The sequence below is a fragment of the Fundulus heteroclitus genome, chromosome 6, assembly GCF_011125445.2.
Source record: "Fundulus heteroclitus isolate FHET01 chromosome 6, MU-UCD_Fhet_4.1, whole genome shotgun sequence".
NCBI classification, from domain to species: Eukaryota; Metazoa; Chordata; class Actinopteri; order Cyprinodontiformes; family Fundulidae; genus Fundulus; species Fundulus heteroclitus.
The window spans coordinates 19,363,115-19,376,612 of NC_046366.1; the positions used below are offsets into that span (position 1 = coordinate 19,363,115).

The following is a 13,498-nucleotide window of genomic DNA, read 5'->3' on the forward strand; positions in this document are numbered from 1 at the left end:
TGCACTAACCAAGCATATTACCTGGGAAGCTTAAAAAGTGCAAAAAATAGATGTGTAAGATTTGTATGTAGGGAATTTGTATAATTCGTACATGCACAAATAAAGGGCAATTCTAAGAAAAACAACTCCAGAGGCAGTAAATACTTCATATTCGGGAATTTCGGGTAAGAGAGCGCCTGACAACCTTAAAAACAGCCCTACAAAGGCATTGATTGGATCAGAGCACTTTCGTGAGTTCGAGTCACCATGTTAAAGTCCAGATTAAAGTACATTTGAGAATCTATGACAATAGGTGAAATTGATGTCCACAAAACCGCTTGCTTAAACCTGGCTGAGCTCCTATGAGTAAAAACGTCAGTCTCAAGATATGCAAAGCTGCAGAGCGGAAGCCTGCCTCAAAATACTTGTAAGAATTATAGGGTTTTATTGGGCTGTTGTTTTGCTAAGACATTTACAGTTCTTTTGTTTACTTCACACATGTCAACCAAAACATTTAGTTTTTACTTTCCAATTGATTTGGATCCCGAAACAGAGCCAGAAATCCCACCGCCAGTTTACATTCAGACCCAGAGCCAGCCGTTTGCTCCAGTCTCGTTTTTTTTCATAACGAGTTCCGTGATCTCGCGATGTTTGCTGTCTGCTGTCAGTTGTTTCGCTAGCGAGAACGTTAGCTCGGTTGGCTTATTGTACCAACCTGTCCTCCGGACTTTTACTCTCTTTTTTTTTTTGCTGCAAAGACTGAACCGATTTTATTTTTTAAAACGTGCGTTTAAAGGCGACAGAAGACACAACGATGTAGTCGTCCGAAGGTCGTTTCCATTTCTCTCTTTGTGTTCATTTAGTGCGTGTGTGTTCTGTTATGTTTACGGTTAATTTCTTTATTCATCGCCGCACCCACCGTATTCATTTTTTATTTAGGGCTAGCAAGCTAACGTCTGATGGAAGCTAATGCTGGCTTCCAGTCTGTCAGCAGGTGTAACGATATTTGAATTATATATACATATATATATATATTTTAAAAAACACTTAAACAATAAGCGATTGTTTTATTTTACTGTGCGTCAGTCGGGAGGGGGGTTTGTTATGTTCGCTTTCATCTTCACCATTTTGTAGTAGCTAAAGTCACCCAACGCGGACGGTAGTCATCATGACAGGTGAAAAGATACGCACCATGCGGAAGGATCACAACAACAAAGCGAATAAAAATGAAGCCATCATGGACTCATACGACGAGACGTCCAACGGGACGGTGCCCAACGGCAACTGTAACCGCTTCAGGTCCAACAAGGCTTTCCAGAAACCCGTCAAGTCGTCGGCGCTGCAGCAGCAGCAGCAGCAGCTCAACGCCAACAACGTGAACGGCAACGCGCCCGTGGTCAGCGACGACAACAAGAACCCCATCATCCTCCTGACCAGCGAGGAGCCCGAGTTCCCCGTACACGAGTGCGTGTTCAAAGGGGACGTCCGCCGGCTGTCGTCTCTCATCAGGACCAACAGCATCGCTCAAAAAGACGTGCACGGTAAGCCTGGCCCAAGCTGCGTTTGCTGCGTTTCAATGCATGAGAATGAAAATCAAACGTCTATGCCGGTAATTCCACTATGAAAGTCAAACCTGTGTTATATCCGTTAATTACAGACAGGGGGGGATTATATTTAAAGAGTTGATTTCTATGGATTGTGGCTTAGTGAAAAGCCAAAAATTCAGTTTTCCTTCAGAAAATCGGAATATTAGCCAATAACGTGCATGTTTAATACGTTACAGAACATTTGACAGCTTTCTCGCAAGGCGTTTAGGCCACACTTTTGTCCTTCCGCTTAACTTTCCAGGAATATGCTTGCTGGCTGTTCGGCACTCTGAGCAGCCACCCCCCTGTGTGTCACGGATCTATGTTATGAGTTTGGGCTTTTTCCATAGAATTGCTGAAATAAGTCAAAGTTGCTATAGACTAATGCCTGTTTGTGTCTGACGTGGACTGATTTTGTTTGTCTTTTTAGGGAACACCCCTCTTCACCTTGCCATAATGTTGGGCCACAGAGGTAAAGGAGACAAACTCAGTAGTAAAGCCTGATAAATAGGTTGGGCATATTTTTTTTTCATTGTCAGTGTTTAACTGGATATGCCAGTAAATACAATTTTGAGTGTTCTTCACCATGCTTTGGAACCAGCACCACATTACTGCCGTTCAACCTGTAATTTTCTGAGATATGCAGAGCTGAGCTAAAATATTCTTGATTAAGGAGTGGCCTATATGGGACTCCTATGATATGATTACCTTCATATAAAATACTATGATTTTTGCAGTATGATGGCGCTTACACAAAAATATCAACCCAAAACACATAACAAGACCTAATATATATAGTTTTGCTATATATCAAATCACAATCATTTTTATTGCAAAGCACTTGTTCTATCAGCCATTATATTTCAAGTGTGACACGTTCTAACTCGGCAGACTAACAGCATATCCAGTCCCTATATATGGAGAGTGATAATGCCAGAATAGAAGAGTGGAAATGTGGGTTAAATAGCAACTCACAATAATATTGCAAACCCAGGTTTTTTGCATTGTCAGGAAGCTAATCTCTGTTTCCATTTTAGACAGAACAGCAAGAGCAATTGTTTCCGATGCTTAAATATTCTATAGTTGTATCTTTATCGGTAACATTTGTTTTTTTCTTTATGTAAGCTGAAGCAAAATTATTGCAGAAAATGATCCCACGTTAATGTTCCGGGGGTTTAAAGAGTAACACTGGGACTATACCGAGCTGATAATGCTTCATTAACGATCTCACTATCTGCTCGGGTAGAACCAGCAGCTTAGGCAGACATGCTGATTGTAACTTGCCCCCTGTACCTCCTGCATCTCATTGAAAGGATTTGAAACTGCTGGAACGGTGTGACAGGAAGGTTTATCAGTTTGGGAGTCAGACCTTTTTGAAACCTTCGTGCACCTCCATGCCGCTCCAGCTCATGCCATCTACACGTAGGCTGATCATCGCACACCTGTCGCTCAAAAAAAAAAAAAGCCAGCATTTGCATCTGTAAGCTTTATTTCGCAGCAACGCGGAGGTCCGCAGAGATTGGACATCATATTTTTCATACCTTCTGAACCTCTTAAGAGGAGGAAATAAATGTTCCCATCAATTTGGTTAAATCGGTTTACTGATCGCTTTTAGGAGCATGCTCCACTTACAGAACGTAAAGCATTTTTAACGATCAACGGCTGAGCCCGCTGTCGCAGAGCGTGCTTCTAAAACATGCCACCCAAGCGTTGGACGATTAGCATAGAACGTGGCTATTTTATCTCGTGCAAACTCTGCATCATAACCTCAACACTGGCCGTGTTCCTGCACAGTTAGGAGGCAAATGAGTTGGGCAGAAGCAGACCAGGAGGGCTTTCCTCTTAAGCGGTATACAAAGCATTTTTACTGGCTGGAGGAGGCCAGCAACGCGTCGTCAGAGTCGTCCGACTCTATTAACCGTTATCGACTGGTGTCAGGGAAAACGAGCAATTGTGATCCTTAGGGCTGTGCATAAAAATCGATACAAAGATTAATATCAATGTTTTTAAAAAAACGATTTAATATCGATATCTCTGCTTTCAATGTCGATATACCTCCCAACCCCTAGGGGGCGGTATTACAGCACGCCATTACTGTTCACAGCGAGGAAGTGCAAGTGAGATGAATTTGCGGAATGGCCGACAGGATCTTAGAAGCTCCTTCGTCCCTAAAATCAGACGTTTGGGCACATTTTTGGTTTCTGAGATGCATTGAACCAAATGCACTTTATTTTCCTGTTAATATATCAATGTTCAATAAATTGAACATAAATATATTTGGCTGGTTTTGTTGATTGAATCACTTTGGGCATTCATTTGAAAGTAATAAATTATCAATGTTGGAGTCATCAAATCAAGCTGAGCTATATCGAGAATCGTATCGAATCGGCTCATCCTAGATGACACCCAGCCCTGGTGACCCTAAACTAGCAGAGATCATGACCGGGGCAATACACCGCCCAGATTTCATCATGTTCTGCCGCTTCTCTGTGTGCTCATGGCATGTGTCGCCGTCGTAGAACCAACGGTCAGGTTAACCGTGCGGCTTCACGTTTGCCTCTTGTGTTTTTGTCTTTCAGAGTGTGCTCTTCTCCTCCTGGCTCACAACGCCCCTGTAAAGATAAAGAATGCGCAGGGATGGAGTCCCCTCGCAGAAGCTATCAGCTACGGTGACAGACAGATGAGTAAGTCGCAGGAAGACAGCTCTGAGGAGATCATGACGGGACCTTTCAGTGGCACGTCTGCAGCACACCCGCTGTTTTGACGTCGGGAATCAAGAGCCGCGCATGCGATTGTTATTCAGCGAGTCTAAACAACCGGAGGGGTGTACTGTTGTGATGCTTTGGCGGCAGCAATGCGACGTCGTGTTTGACAAGGATTGAACAGGGATCGTTACTCGGTGACGTTCCAGCTTCCTTTTGCTGCTAAAAAAAAGTCACTTTTTTATCCGGGTTTGTGTTCAGATTTTCGCTCAAATTTTCCTGAGATTTCATTTCAGAACAGTCGCCTTGATGCTAGATTCCTCCCTTGTTCATTTTTCAGTTTATGGATGCTGCGCGGTTACTGTGGTCGCTTTTGTTGTCTATATGATGTGATGTCTGCTACACAAAGCTAAAGGGTATGAAGTTTGTTTGCTCGTCATCCAGGTCAGACCAGAGGCAGTTCGTGCTCTGACTTCTAATGTTACGGACTGATGGCAACCCCCTTATGTTTTCATTTTATTCCAGATAAAATAACAAAAACAGTAGCAACTGACCCGACTCCTTCGTTCTCACTTTCTGCGACCGGCAGCCTCTGCTTTCCCAGCTCGCGTCGGAGACTTTAAGGCCGGCCATTTTTACAAAGGACCCCAAAACTTTGTTTAGTATGCATCTCAGCTACAGTCGCCTGTCGTGGCAAGCTGGCCGAGGACAGGATGCGGGACCAGGAGCTCTGCTTCGAGAAGGTCACGCCTCTCATGGGGGGGGCAGCAGTGAGGGGTAGAGGGAGAGGGCCGTCATCTGCAAGGACACGCAAAGTCATGAATTAATGGAACATCATGAGTTTTTGCTTAAGGAAAAGCGAACTGCTGCTATTATTTAGTTAGAGCAGAAAAAAAACACTCTTCTAGATAAATTGTAACAAGTCTTAACAACACAATGCAGGCTTGTCTGAAGTCACCTGTGTCGTCGGTTTGAGCAGCTGAATGTGCTGCATGCGCCTCGTCAGCACTAACACCCCCCCCCCCCCCCCCCCTCGCATGAGTCAACCAGGATACACCGAGATGTGCTGACTGGCTCTGTTCAGTCCACTTATCATTAAAGGGTCACTGGTTAGTTTCTGAGATGGGCCACGTTTCATGAGCCGGCGGGTTGTAGCTGCTGATTCGCTCCGGGTGCAGCGGCCACGTGTCCACAAATCTGAAATACGTTTTTCCTCTGCGGCCAAAGCAGGTGTGTGCGCAGTACTTTGATCTTTCGCCGGCCGTTCAGACTAGGAGCCATGGTGCTCATCAACCTAAAGATTTGCTGACTCTTAAACGTATGGAAAAACGCTGGAGGCAGCCAGTGATGTCAGCTCTAATTCGGGAAGTCGGCTGCATTCATTTGTTTGTTTTTTTTAGAAAAGCCTTCAGTGGATGGAACTCGCCTCTGTGCTGGTAAAAACGTGTCTGAGCTCATTTCTCTGCCCCTGTTATTCCTTTTTTATTTTTCTCCAGTCACGGCGATATTAAGGAAGTTAAAGCAGCAGTCAAGAGAGAACGTGGAGGAAAAGAGGCCGAAATTACTGAAGGCTCTCAGGGAGGTGAGGATCACACAGCTCTGTGTGGATTTTAACGCTGCAGCTGTCCTGTGTTACCGAACAATGAGTTTACTGTAGTTAAAGAGATCTGGTATAAACAAATAAAGCCAGCCCTTCAAATCGTCTTCTCTTTTCATCCATATCTATGCTTTAGCCTGTATTTTTTTAAATTGTATTTATTTTGCAGCTTGGTGACTTTTACCTCGAGGTTCATTGGGACTTTCAAAGCTGGGGTGAGATCACTAACAAGTTGTAAATTGCATAACCATCTAAAGGTGTAGATGTGACATCAGATTAAGGAATAGTTGATATATGCTGTCCTGTTGTTTTCCAGCGGTTCATGGTTACCATTAGGAAGTAATTTCTTCTCTGTGACACATTAGAGGACTCAAATCGGTTTCTGTCTGTTCCAGTGCCTTTGCTGTCCAGGATCCTGCCATCCGACGCTTGTAAAATCTACAAGCAGGGCATTAATATCAGGTGAAACACTGAAAATAAAGTTCCTGTGCCAGTGAGGAAGTAGAATGTGGAGTGTCGAATGCAGCAAATAGTTGGTATTTAGGCCAAGAACTTCTTTTAGAGCCAGAAAGTGGGTCAAAACAATCTCTGCGCCCTCCTAATTCGCTGTCCTCCATCCTGATTTAGACTTGACACGACACTCATCGACTTCAACGACATGAAGTGTCAGCGCGGAGATCTGAGCTTCATTTTCAACGGCGACGCCCCGCCCGCCCAGTCCTTCGTGGTTCTGGACAACGAAGCAAAAGTGTACCAAAGAATACACCATGAGGTGACCGTGACCAGAAATCGGTTAAAATAAGTGATTTGTTTATTATTTTTTAATTTGTAACGACAAGCGACGCTCACTCTCCTCCTTAGGAGTCAGAGATGGAGACTGAGGAGGAGGTGGACATCCTGATGAGCAGCGACGTCTACTCTGCAACCCTGTCAACGAAGTCGATAACTTTCTCTCGGAGTCAGATCGGCTGGCTCTTCAGAGAGGACAAAACGGTGAGGCTCGCGTCAGAGCGTCATGAGAAACCTCATTTAAAATGCTACGTTTTAATAATTTAGGTCTGTAAATTACAAGTAAAATAAGTGTTGAAAGAGCCCAACAATTAAAGTGATGGATAAATAAATTATAAAGAAAAATAATAAATAAATAAGGAATTGTTTAAAAAAAATCTAGAAGAAAGGTTTTTTACCATTAAATTAGATATTCAGTGTTTTAGGCCACGTTGTAGATATATTTAGAAGTACCGATGAATAATGCTAATTATTATCTATTAAAGAAGCAAATGGTTTCTTCTTGATAAAACTATTCTATTTGAAGCATTTAGAATAAACTAGCAGGTAATAATGTCATACCTGAAGCATCGGTGTCACACACTACTCAGTATTATATACCGGTATTTGGTAACAATTTAAAAAAAAAATTATATTACCCACAAAACATTCAATTTCATACATTTCCTACCCAACGTAGTGTTAGAAATGCAGCCGCACGTTGCAGTAGTTCAATTCAGCGTGCGAAACATATTCATCATGTAGATTTGATCACAGACAAAGTGATTTGTGCAAAGCGTGTTTTACTGTTAATTTTGGTATTTATGACTTCTATCTGAGGGAAACCTAAAGTTTAGTTTCTCAGGAAAATTAAAGCAACACAAAAGACCAGTTTTAAAAGGCATTTTTAATAAAGAAGTGTCTGCCTAGTGAATCGTAGCTTGTATTGTGAAGTGTCTGCGCTAAATACTTGGTTGGTGCTCCTTTTGCATGATTTCCTGCATCAGTGCGGTGTGGCATGGAGGCGACCCACCTGTGGTTCTGCTGAGGCGCGATAGAAGCCCGGGTTCTATCGTGAACCTGGGCTTCTATCAAACCGATCCTCCTGATCCTTAGCAGAAGCCTCTGATGTTGCCTGTGGTTCTGGAGTGGCTTGGCATGAAGGGTGTTGACAGCTGCAGCACATGTCCTGGATGTGTATGTGCGCTGCTTTGCTTCACAGTCCTATGAAAGCTGCCGTTATCCCTGTCACTTATCTGCTTTTTTCCCTCCACACAACTTTCCTTTCACGTGGTTATCAGACGTCTCCCCTGTGCGTTATATGTTTCGTCATTAAAAATCGCTTTTTTTTCCCCTGAGAAACTAAATTTGGGGTTTTCATTATCTCTAAGCCAATCAGCTAATAGGCACTTAAAGCACATCACTGTGTGTAATGAATCTATATGGGTTTCACGTTTTGGGTAATATCACTGAAATAAAACAACTATGTCATGATGATGTATTGTTTTTCGGCGTGCAGTAAAATCTATATTTTTTGCTGTAATTATTATTTAGTTAAAGACATTCTAATAATAATTGAGGACAGGCAAAAAAAGAAAATAAAAAAAACATCTGTTAAAGGAAAAATCCTGAAGTTTAAAGCCTTGAGGGCTTCAGCGTAGCAGTTGCAGGGCTAAAACTGCTCAGAGGGGTCATGTTGTCTCTTGGGATACGTTCACGCTGCAGCCTGAAGTGACCCAATTCTGATTTTATTTTTTTTTTTTTTGCCCATATGCGACCTGTATCTGATCTTTTCATGACAGTCTGAACAACACAGATCAGATTTTTTCAAATGCGACCCGGGCCGCTTGGATATGTGGTCCTGAATCCGATACGCATCTGATCCAGCCTACACGTCATTGATATTTGACAAACGTCACTAACGGTGGACCTGGCTATGCCAAAGAGGTTGACTATTGTGCGGCAACAAACACCTGTTGTAAGTCCATACAGCCCCACGGCAACGCGTTTACTCACTGCTATGGCCGCCGAAGTTGTGTGTTTTTATGTGAGAGCGCTAAAGAGAGCCGTTCAGACGCACATAAAGGTTTCCTTTGTCATTCGAAAATTATGAATGAAGTCCGTATCAGTAAAGCCGCTCACGTCGCTAAAATTTGGCAAACTTCCTTTTCGATCTTCTTAAAAAGATTGCGTTGGTAATGTGCTGGCTCCGGTTGGAGAATAACGTAAAGAACGCAAGATACGCTGCAGCATTACGATGTTTACTTCCGCAAACAATGAGCACGCTTGCTACGTATGACGTCATCGCGTCCTCTACTGCGCATGCGAGACACTTAGGCGTATGAATTCAGTTCACACAGGAGATCACATACAAGTCGCATATATTTAGAAAAAAATCACAAATAAAATCACAAAAAAATCGGAATTTAGCATCAAGGCCTGCAGTGTGAAGGTAGCCCAAGGTCCGTGTCCCGGTTTAAGTTCTGAGTGTTTTTAGAGTTCCAAAGTCGCTTCCGATCACATGTAGACGCTCGTTTGCTGTTCAGGAGAGGGTGGGAAACTTCATGGCTGACTTCTACGCCGTCAACGGTCTGGTGCTGGAGTCGAGGAAACGGCGGGAACATTTGAGCGAGGAAGACATCCTGAGGAACAAAGCCATCATGGAGAGCCTGAGTAAAGGAGGAAGCATCAGCGAACAGAATTTTGAGGTAAAAAAACAGTTCATCCCTATGATCTGTCTGCGTTTTGCCAGCAGTTAGCAGCTGTGTCACTTCAGAGCAGCGGTTATCCGCCCTGACTGATGTTTTCCCGTCTGCAGCCTGCGAGGAGGCAGTCTCTCACAGCTCCAGCCCCCAACACCATTTCTTGGGAAGAGTACATAACGGCGGAGCACGGAAAGTGCGTTTCTGTGGTTTCATCTGCCTTTGCACCGAGTATTCGGGGCAGCTCCAAGCCAGTCTGTGTAAATGCTGAGCGGGTAATACATCTTCACGCGTCTCCTCTCCCCTCCAGGCCGCCTCACCTCGGCCGGGAGCTCATGTGCAAGGAAAGCAAGAAGAACTTCAAAGCCACTGTAGCCATGAGCCAGGATTTTCCTCTAGGCATCGAGTCGTAAGTACATCCCATCCTCCTCAGATCTCTCCGCAGACTTCTCAGCGCTGCTTGATCCAGGAAACACTCCTGGGGGTTTCAGAAAAGCGTTGAGTAGAGATAAAATAATTCAGATAATAAGGCCTGCAACATGAAAGCTTTCACTTCTTCGACGGCATAACCGCTGATAAGGAAATCCACAAAGGCAAACCAGAGGAATCCACCCCATCCCTGAACTGAAGACGAAAATGAACAGACTTCTTCCTTTTTTTTCTAGAAAACAGATAAATAAGCAATACCTGTTCTGTTTAAGAGACACGTTTAAACAGCCGCCCAGCTGTTAATAGCGACGTGTAGAAGGTTATTTTTTGTGGCCATAGCTGATTATAATTTCCACCTTCAATAATTGGTTTCCCAATTAACTGTTATTTTACATGTAATGAAAATAACTTTAAATAAAAAAAAAAACTGCAATTCCTAGAAGTTGGGCCATTTTCTTTCCAAATCCTAAAACGCCTGTTAGAACATGGGAACAGATTTATCACTTTGTTTTTAATAAGTGTTGGATTTTCAGCCATCAGTCTTTCAGAGGTACTGTAGGTTAATCCTGAGACTAATGCCATGTTTTTTTTTTGTTTTTGTTTTTTTGCAGTACTTTATTGCGTGTAATGCACTAAAAGCTCAACTTTATCTCAGAACGTGTTTCGTTGTCAGCTAAAATGGTGTTTTCGTCGACTCATAATCTCCAAATCGGCCATGGAGAACAAGTAAAGTCGATTTTGAGAAAAGCGCCGTTTAAAAGATACACGCATGTTAAAGGGAGTAAATGATGTAGGATGAATGCAGGCCGTGTTACGTAAGGAGATTGCATTATCTCACTCTGCTGAGTGAACCTTAATGGGGACAACATTAAAACCCCATTCTTTATTACAGTTAATGGCTTTTTAATGTCATTCTTCCTCTTCACATTTTCTGCTTTGCATTGTTGAAAATATATTTGCTACTTTTATAATGTTCAATTTAATGGGGGAAAAAAAAGGGATCAGTGCTGCGGTTGTCTTATAGCTGATTATATTATCTGAAGTCTCAGTCCTGGGAGCTCTTTGGTAAGTTTTTTTTTTTTTTTTTTTTTTTTTTTTTCTCCTCCAGCTAAAAGAGCATCTTACAAAAGTTAAATTTTTTTTCTCGTTACAACCGTGAACTTTGATGTATTTTATGACGGCACAACACAAGTGAGTGCATAACTGTGAAGTCAATAATGCACTGGTTTCCAGTTTTTACAAATATTTCAGTATTAAAACAGTCAGATCAGAGCTTGAAGACTGGGGAGCGAGGATTTGCGTTATCCGGGGACCGATATTAGCCGATTCAAACAGATTTTAACAGCATCCAGACATGTTTTCTAGCCTTCCTGCAGCGAGTGGATATTAAATTATTGATGCCTCTTCGTTGGAGACAGAAGTGGTTGGAAAACATGGTTTTACTGAAGGATTGCTCATTGACTAAGCTGACTTTTGCATCTTATATCAGCGGATGGCATGTTGGCGATATTTAATGCTAAATCTCAGTCCTCGTGTGTATTTCTTTGCAGATGAAGAACCTTAGAAGCTGGAAACTCTGAAGTTTAAAAAAGTAACAACCTGGCTGTTAAGTTGTTGGACTTGTACTGTTGTCTTAAAACGTTTTAAACTGCTGATGTTTGTGGAAACCCTGGTCGCCGTCGCCACGCTCGGCGCATCATCTCTTGAAAATGGACGCACATACCTAAATATGCCTCATTTTATAGTCACCCTGTTCCTAATCTTTGTATTAGTGAAGAGGATGTCCGTGCTTTGAAATTCTGTTACAATAAAAATACAGATTTTTTTTTTTTCTTTGTCTTCTCACATCTCCATCTGTGAAAGTGAAAAATAATTAGCCCATCATCTCTTTGCTGCCATTGTTCCCCTCTCACTGAGTCACCTCGGTGTTTTTCGCACAGCCGAACTAATAAATGTCAAAATTGCTCATTTGTTCAAAAAAATGTTAAAAAGAAATAAAAGAACAATAATATGCCGATTAGATTGGATTCTGTAAAATGTCCTTTTTTGTTTGTTACTAGAACTTACTAGATCAGCTTAGGAGGAAAAGCGTTCTTGCTGGGGGGTGGGGGGGGGATTTGCAAATTTCAGCTGCGAATGTTTGAAATAACATTAAAAAGAATCAAGCGTTGTGCAGACAAGGATGAACTCAGAATGAACCGCAGTGTTCACGCAGCGCCCAAACGCTGACCTAAAAACAATCCATTCAGGGATTTATGAAGACCTAAGAGCTGAGCAGTTAAATTGTCTTCCACATTGTCAAGGAACAATGACCCCCCCCCCCATCTCTTCCTGGTGCATTCTCTATGTTTTCATTTAAAAAAACACCACGTTTTTTTTAATTTTTGTATAAAGTTTCTGAATGAGAAGTTGTAAACCCATTTTTTTAACCGTGTTCAACCAGGATCTCATGTTGCATCTAATCTCCTCGACGTTCTTTTAATGCTTTGCTGACTCTCTTTGCTCTGCCTCCAGGTTACTAAACGTGTTGGAAGTCATCGCCCCGTTCAAGCACTTCAACAAACTCCGAGAGTTCGTTCAAATGAAGCTTCCACCGGGGTTTCCCGTCAAACTCGGTACGTGTCGACCTGCCACTGCACCGCCTGCGAGTGGGCGAGTATCAGAGGGAAACATCACAGGAGTGATGTTTTTTTTTTTTTTTGTTAGTTTTTTTTATTATTGTTGTTTTCTTTTTCTTGACTCGCAGACATCCCCGTCTTCCCCACGATCACAGCTACTGTCACCTTTCAGGAGTTCCGCTACGACGAGTTTGACGAGTCTATTTTCTCCATCCCTGCCGAATACAAGGAAGATCCGAGCCGCTTTCCTGACCTCTGACCTGTCGACGCGTCCGGTTTGGGAGAGCGAGGGCAGAACCGATTCTGAATACGTATTAACCGTTTAAGAAAGAAAAAGAAACAACAAAAAAAAGGGGGGGGGGAGATTTGGTCAGTTTTCATTCATTTCGCTGATGCATCCGATGCAAATCAATCCAAGACGATATGACAGAGCGCCTTGTGACCTATAGATGAATATCTGCACATTGTTATTTTGTGAAATGATTGATGGCTTTCATTGTACTTGCTATTTATAAACGGAGCAGGTGAAGCTGCCGCTCTGTGCTGCTGTGCAACATTTTAAAAGCTGTCAGATCGTCAATATTTCAGTATACTCGACTGATTTAAGAATCCCTGAAGCTGGATTCACACCTTCAGAAATGTCTATTCTCTCGTCTTCAGTTCACAAGATTAAACAAACATATATAGATATATCCTTAAACTGAGCTTACTGGTCATTTATAGTGTGTTTATTATATATATATATATATATATATTATTATTTATATATATATATATATATATATATATATATATATATATATATATATATATATATATATATATATATATATATAAACTCAAAGGAGTAACACTGTGTAGCAATACATTTCCGGTACTTCAGAATGTTTTTACCCAGCTGGGACAAGGTTTAATATAAAAAGAAAAGAAAACCTCAAACAGTTTGATATCGAAGCCTTTTCCCCGTGCAGGACACGGCCTCCTGCGTTTTCAGGTCTGCTCATGTTACCTCTCAGCTGTCTCTGTGTTGTTGTTTTTTTTTTTTTTTTTGTCGTGATAGTACGAACCCCTGAGCTCGGTACGAGTGAGTCCGTCTACTGTGTCCAGAACCGTTCTG

At 42.2% G+C, this 13,498-nt stretch overlaps 1 protein-coding gene across 2 annotated transcripts; it reads left to right on the plus strand.

The window, feature by feature from the left end:
* Positions 1-637: 637 nt before the first annotated feature.
* Positions 638-13,081, plus strand: LOC105935468 (ankyrin repeat domain-containing protein 13C). Of its 2 annotated transcripts, XM_021323171.2 has the most exons (14): positions 638-1,520; positions 1,996-2,037; positions 4,145-4,249; positions 5,764-5,849; positions 6,034-6,079; positions 6,260-6,326; positions 6,492-6,636; positions 6,726-6,857; positions 9,179-9,340; positions 9,451-9,530; positions 9,645-9,743; positions 12,278-12,378; positions 12,510-12,647; positions 12,678-13,081. In XM_021323171.2, exons 1-13 carry the CDS (start codon positions 1,148-1,150, stop codon positions 12,638-12,640), a joined length of 1,569 nt encoding a protein of 522 aa, XP_021178846.2. In that variant the 5' UTR covers positions 638-1,147; the 3' UTR covers positions 12,641-12,647; positions 12,678-13,081. The 2 variants fall into 2 exon arrangements, with proteins under 2 accessions (XP_021178846.2, XP_012731316.2); XM_012875862.3 differs by having other exon boundaries at positions 12,510-13,081.
* Positions 13,082-13,498: the final 417 nt, after the last annotated feature.

Coding starts and splice junctions, on each gene's coding strand:
- LOC105935468 (XM_012875862.3), top strand. CDS start 1,148: ATGACAGGTGAAAAGATACGCACCATGCGGAAGGATCACAACAACAAA. Junction 6,080..6,259: donor TTGGGACTTTCAAAGCTGGG/GTGAGATCACTA, acceptor TGTCTGTTCCAG/TGCCTTTGCTGTCCAGGATC. Junction 6,637..6,725: donor ACCAAAGAATACACCATGAG/GTGACCGTGACC, acceptor TCTCCTCCTTAG/GAGTCAGAGATGGAGACTGA.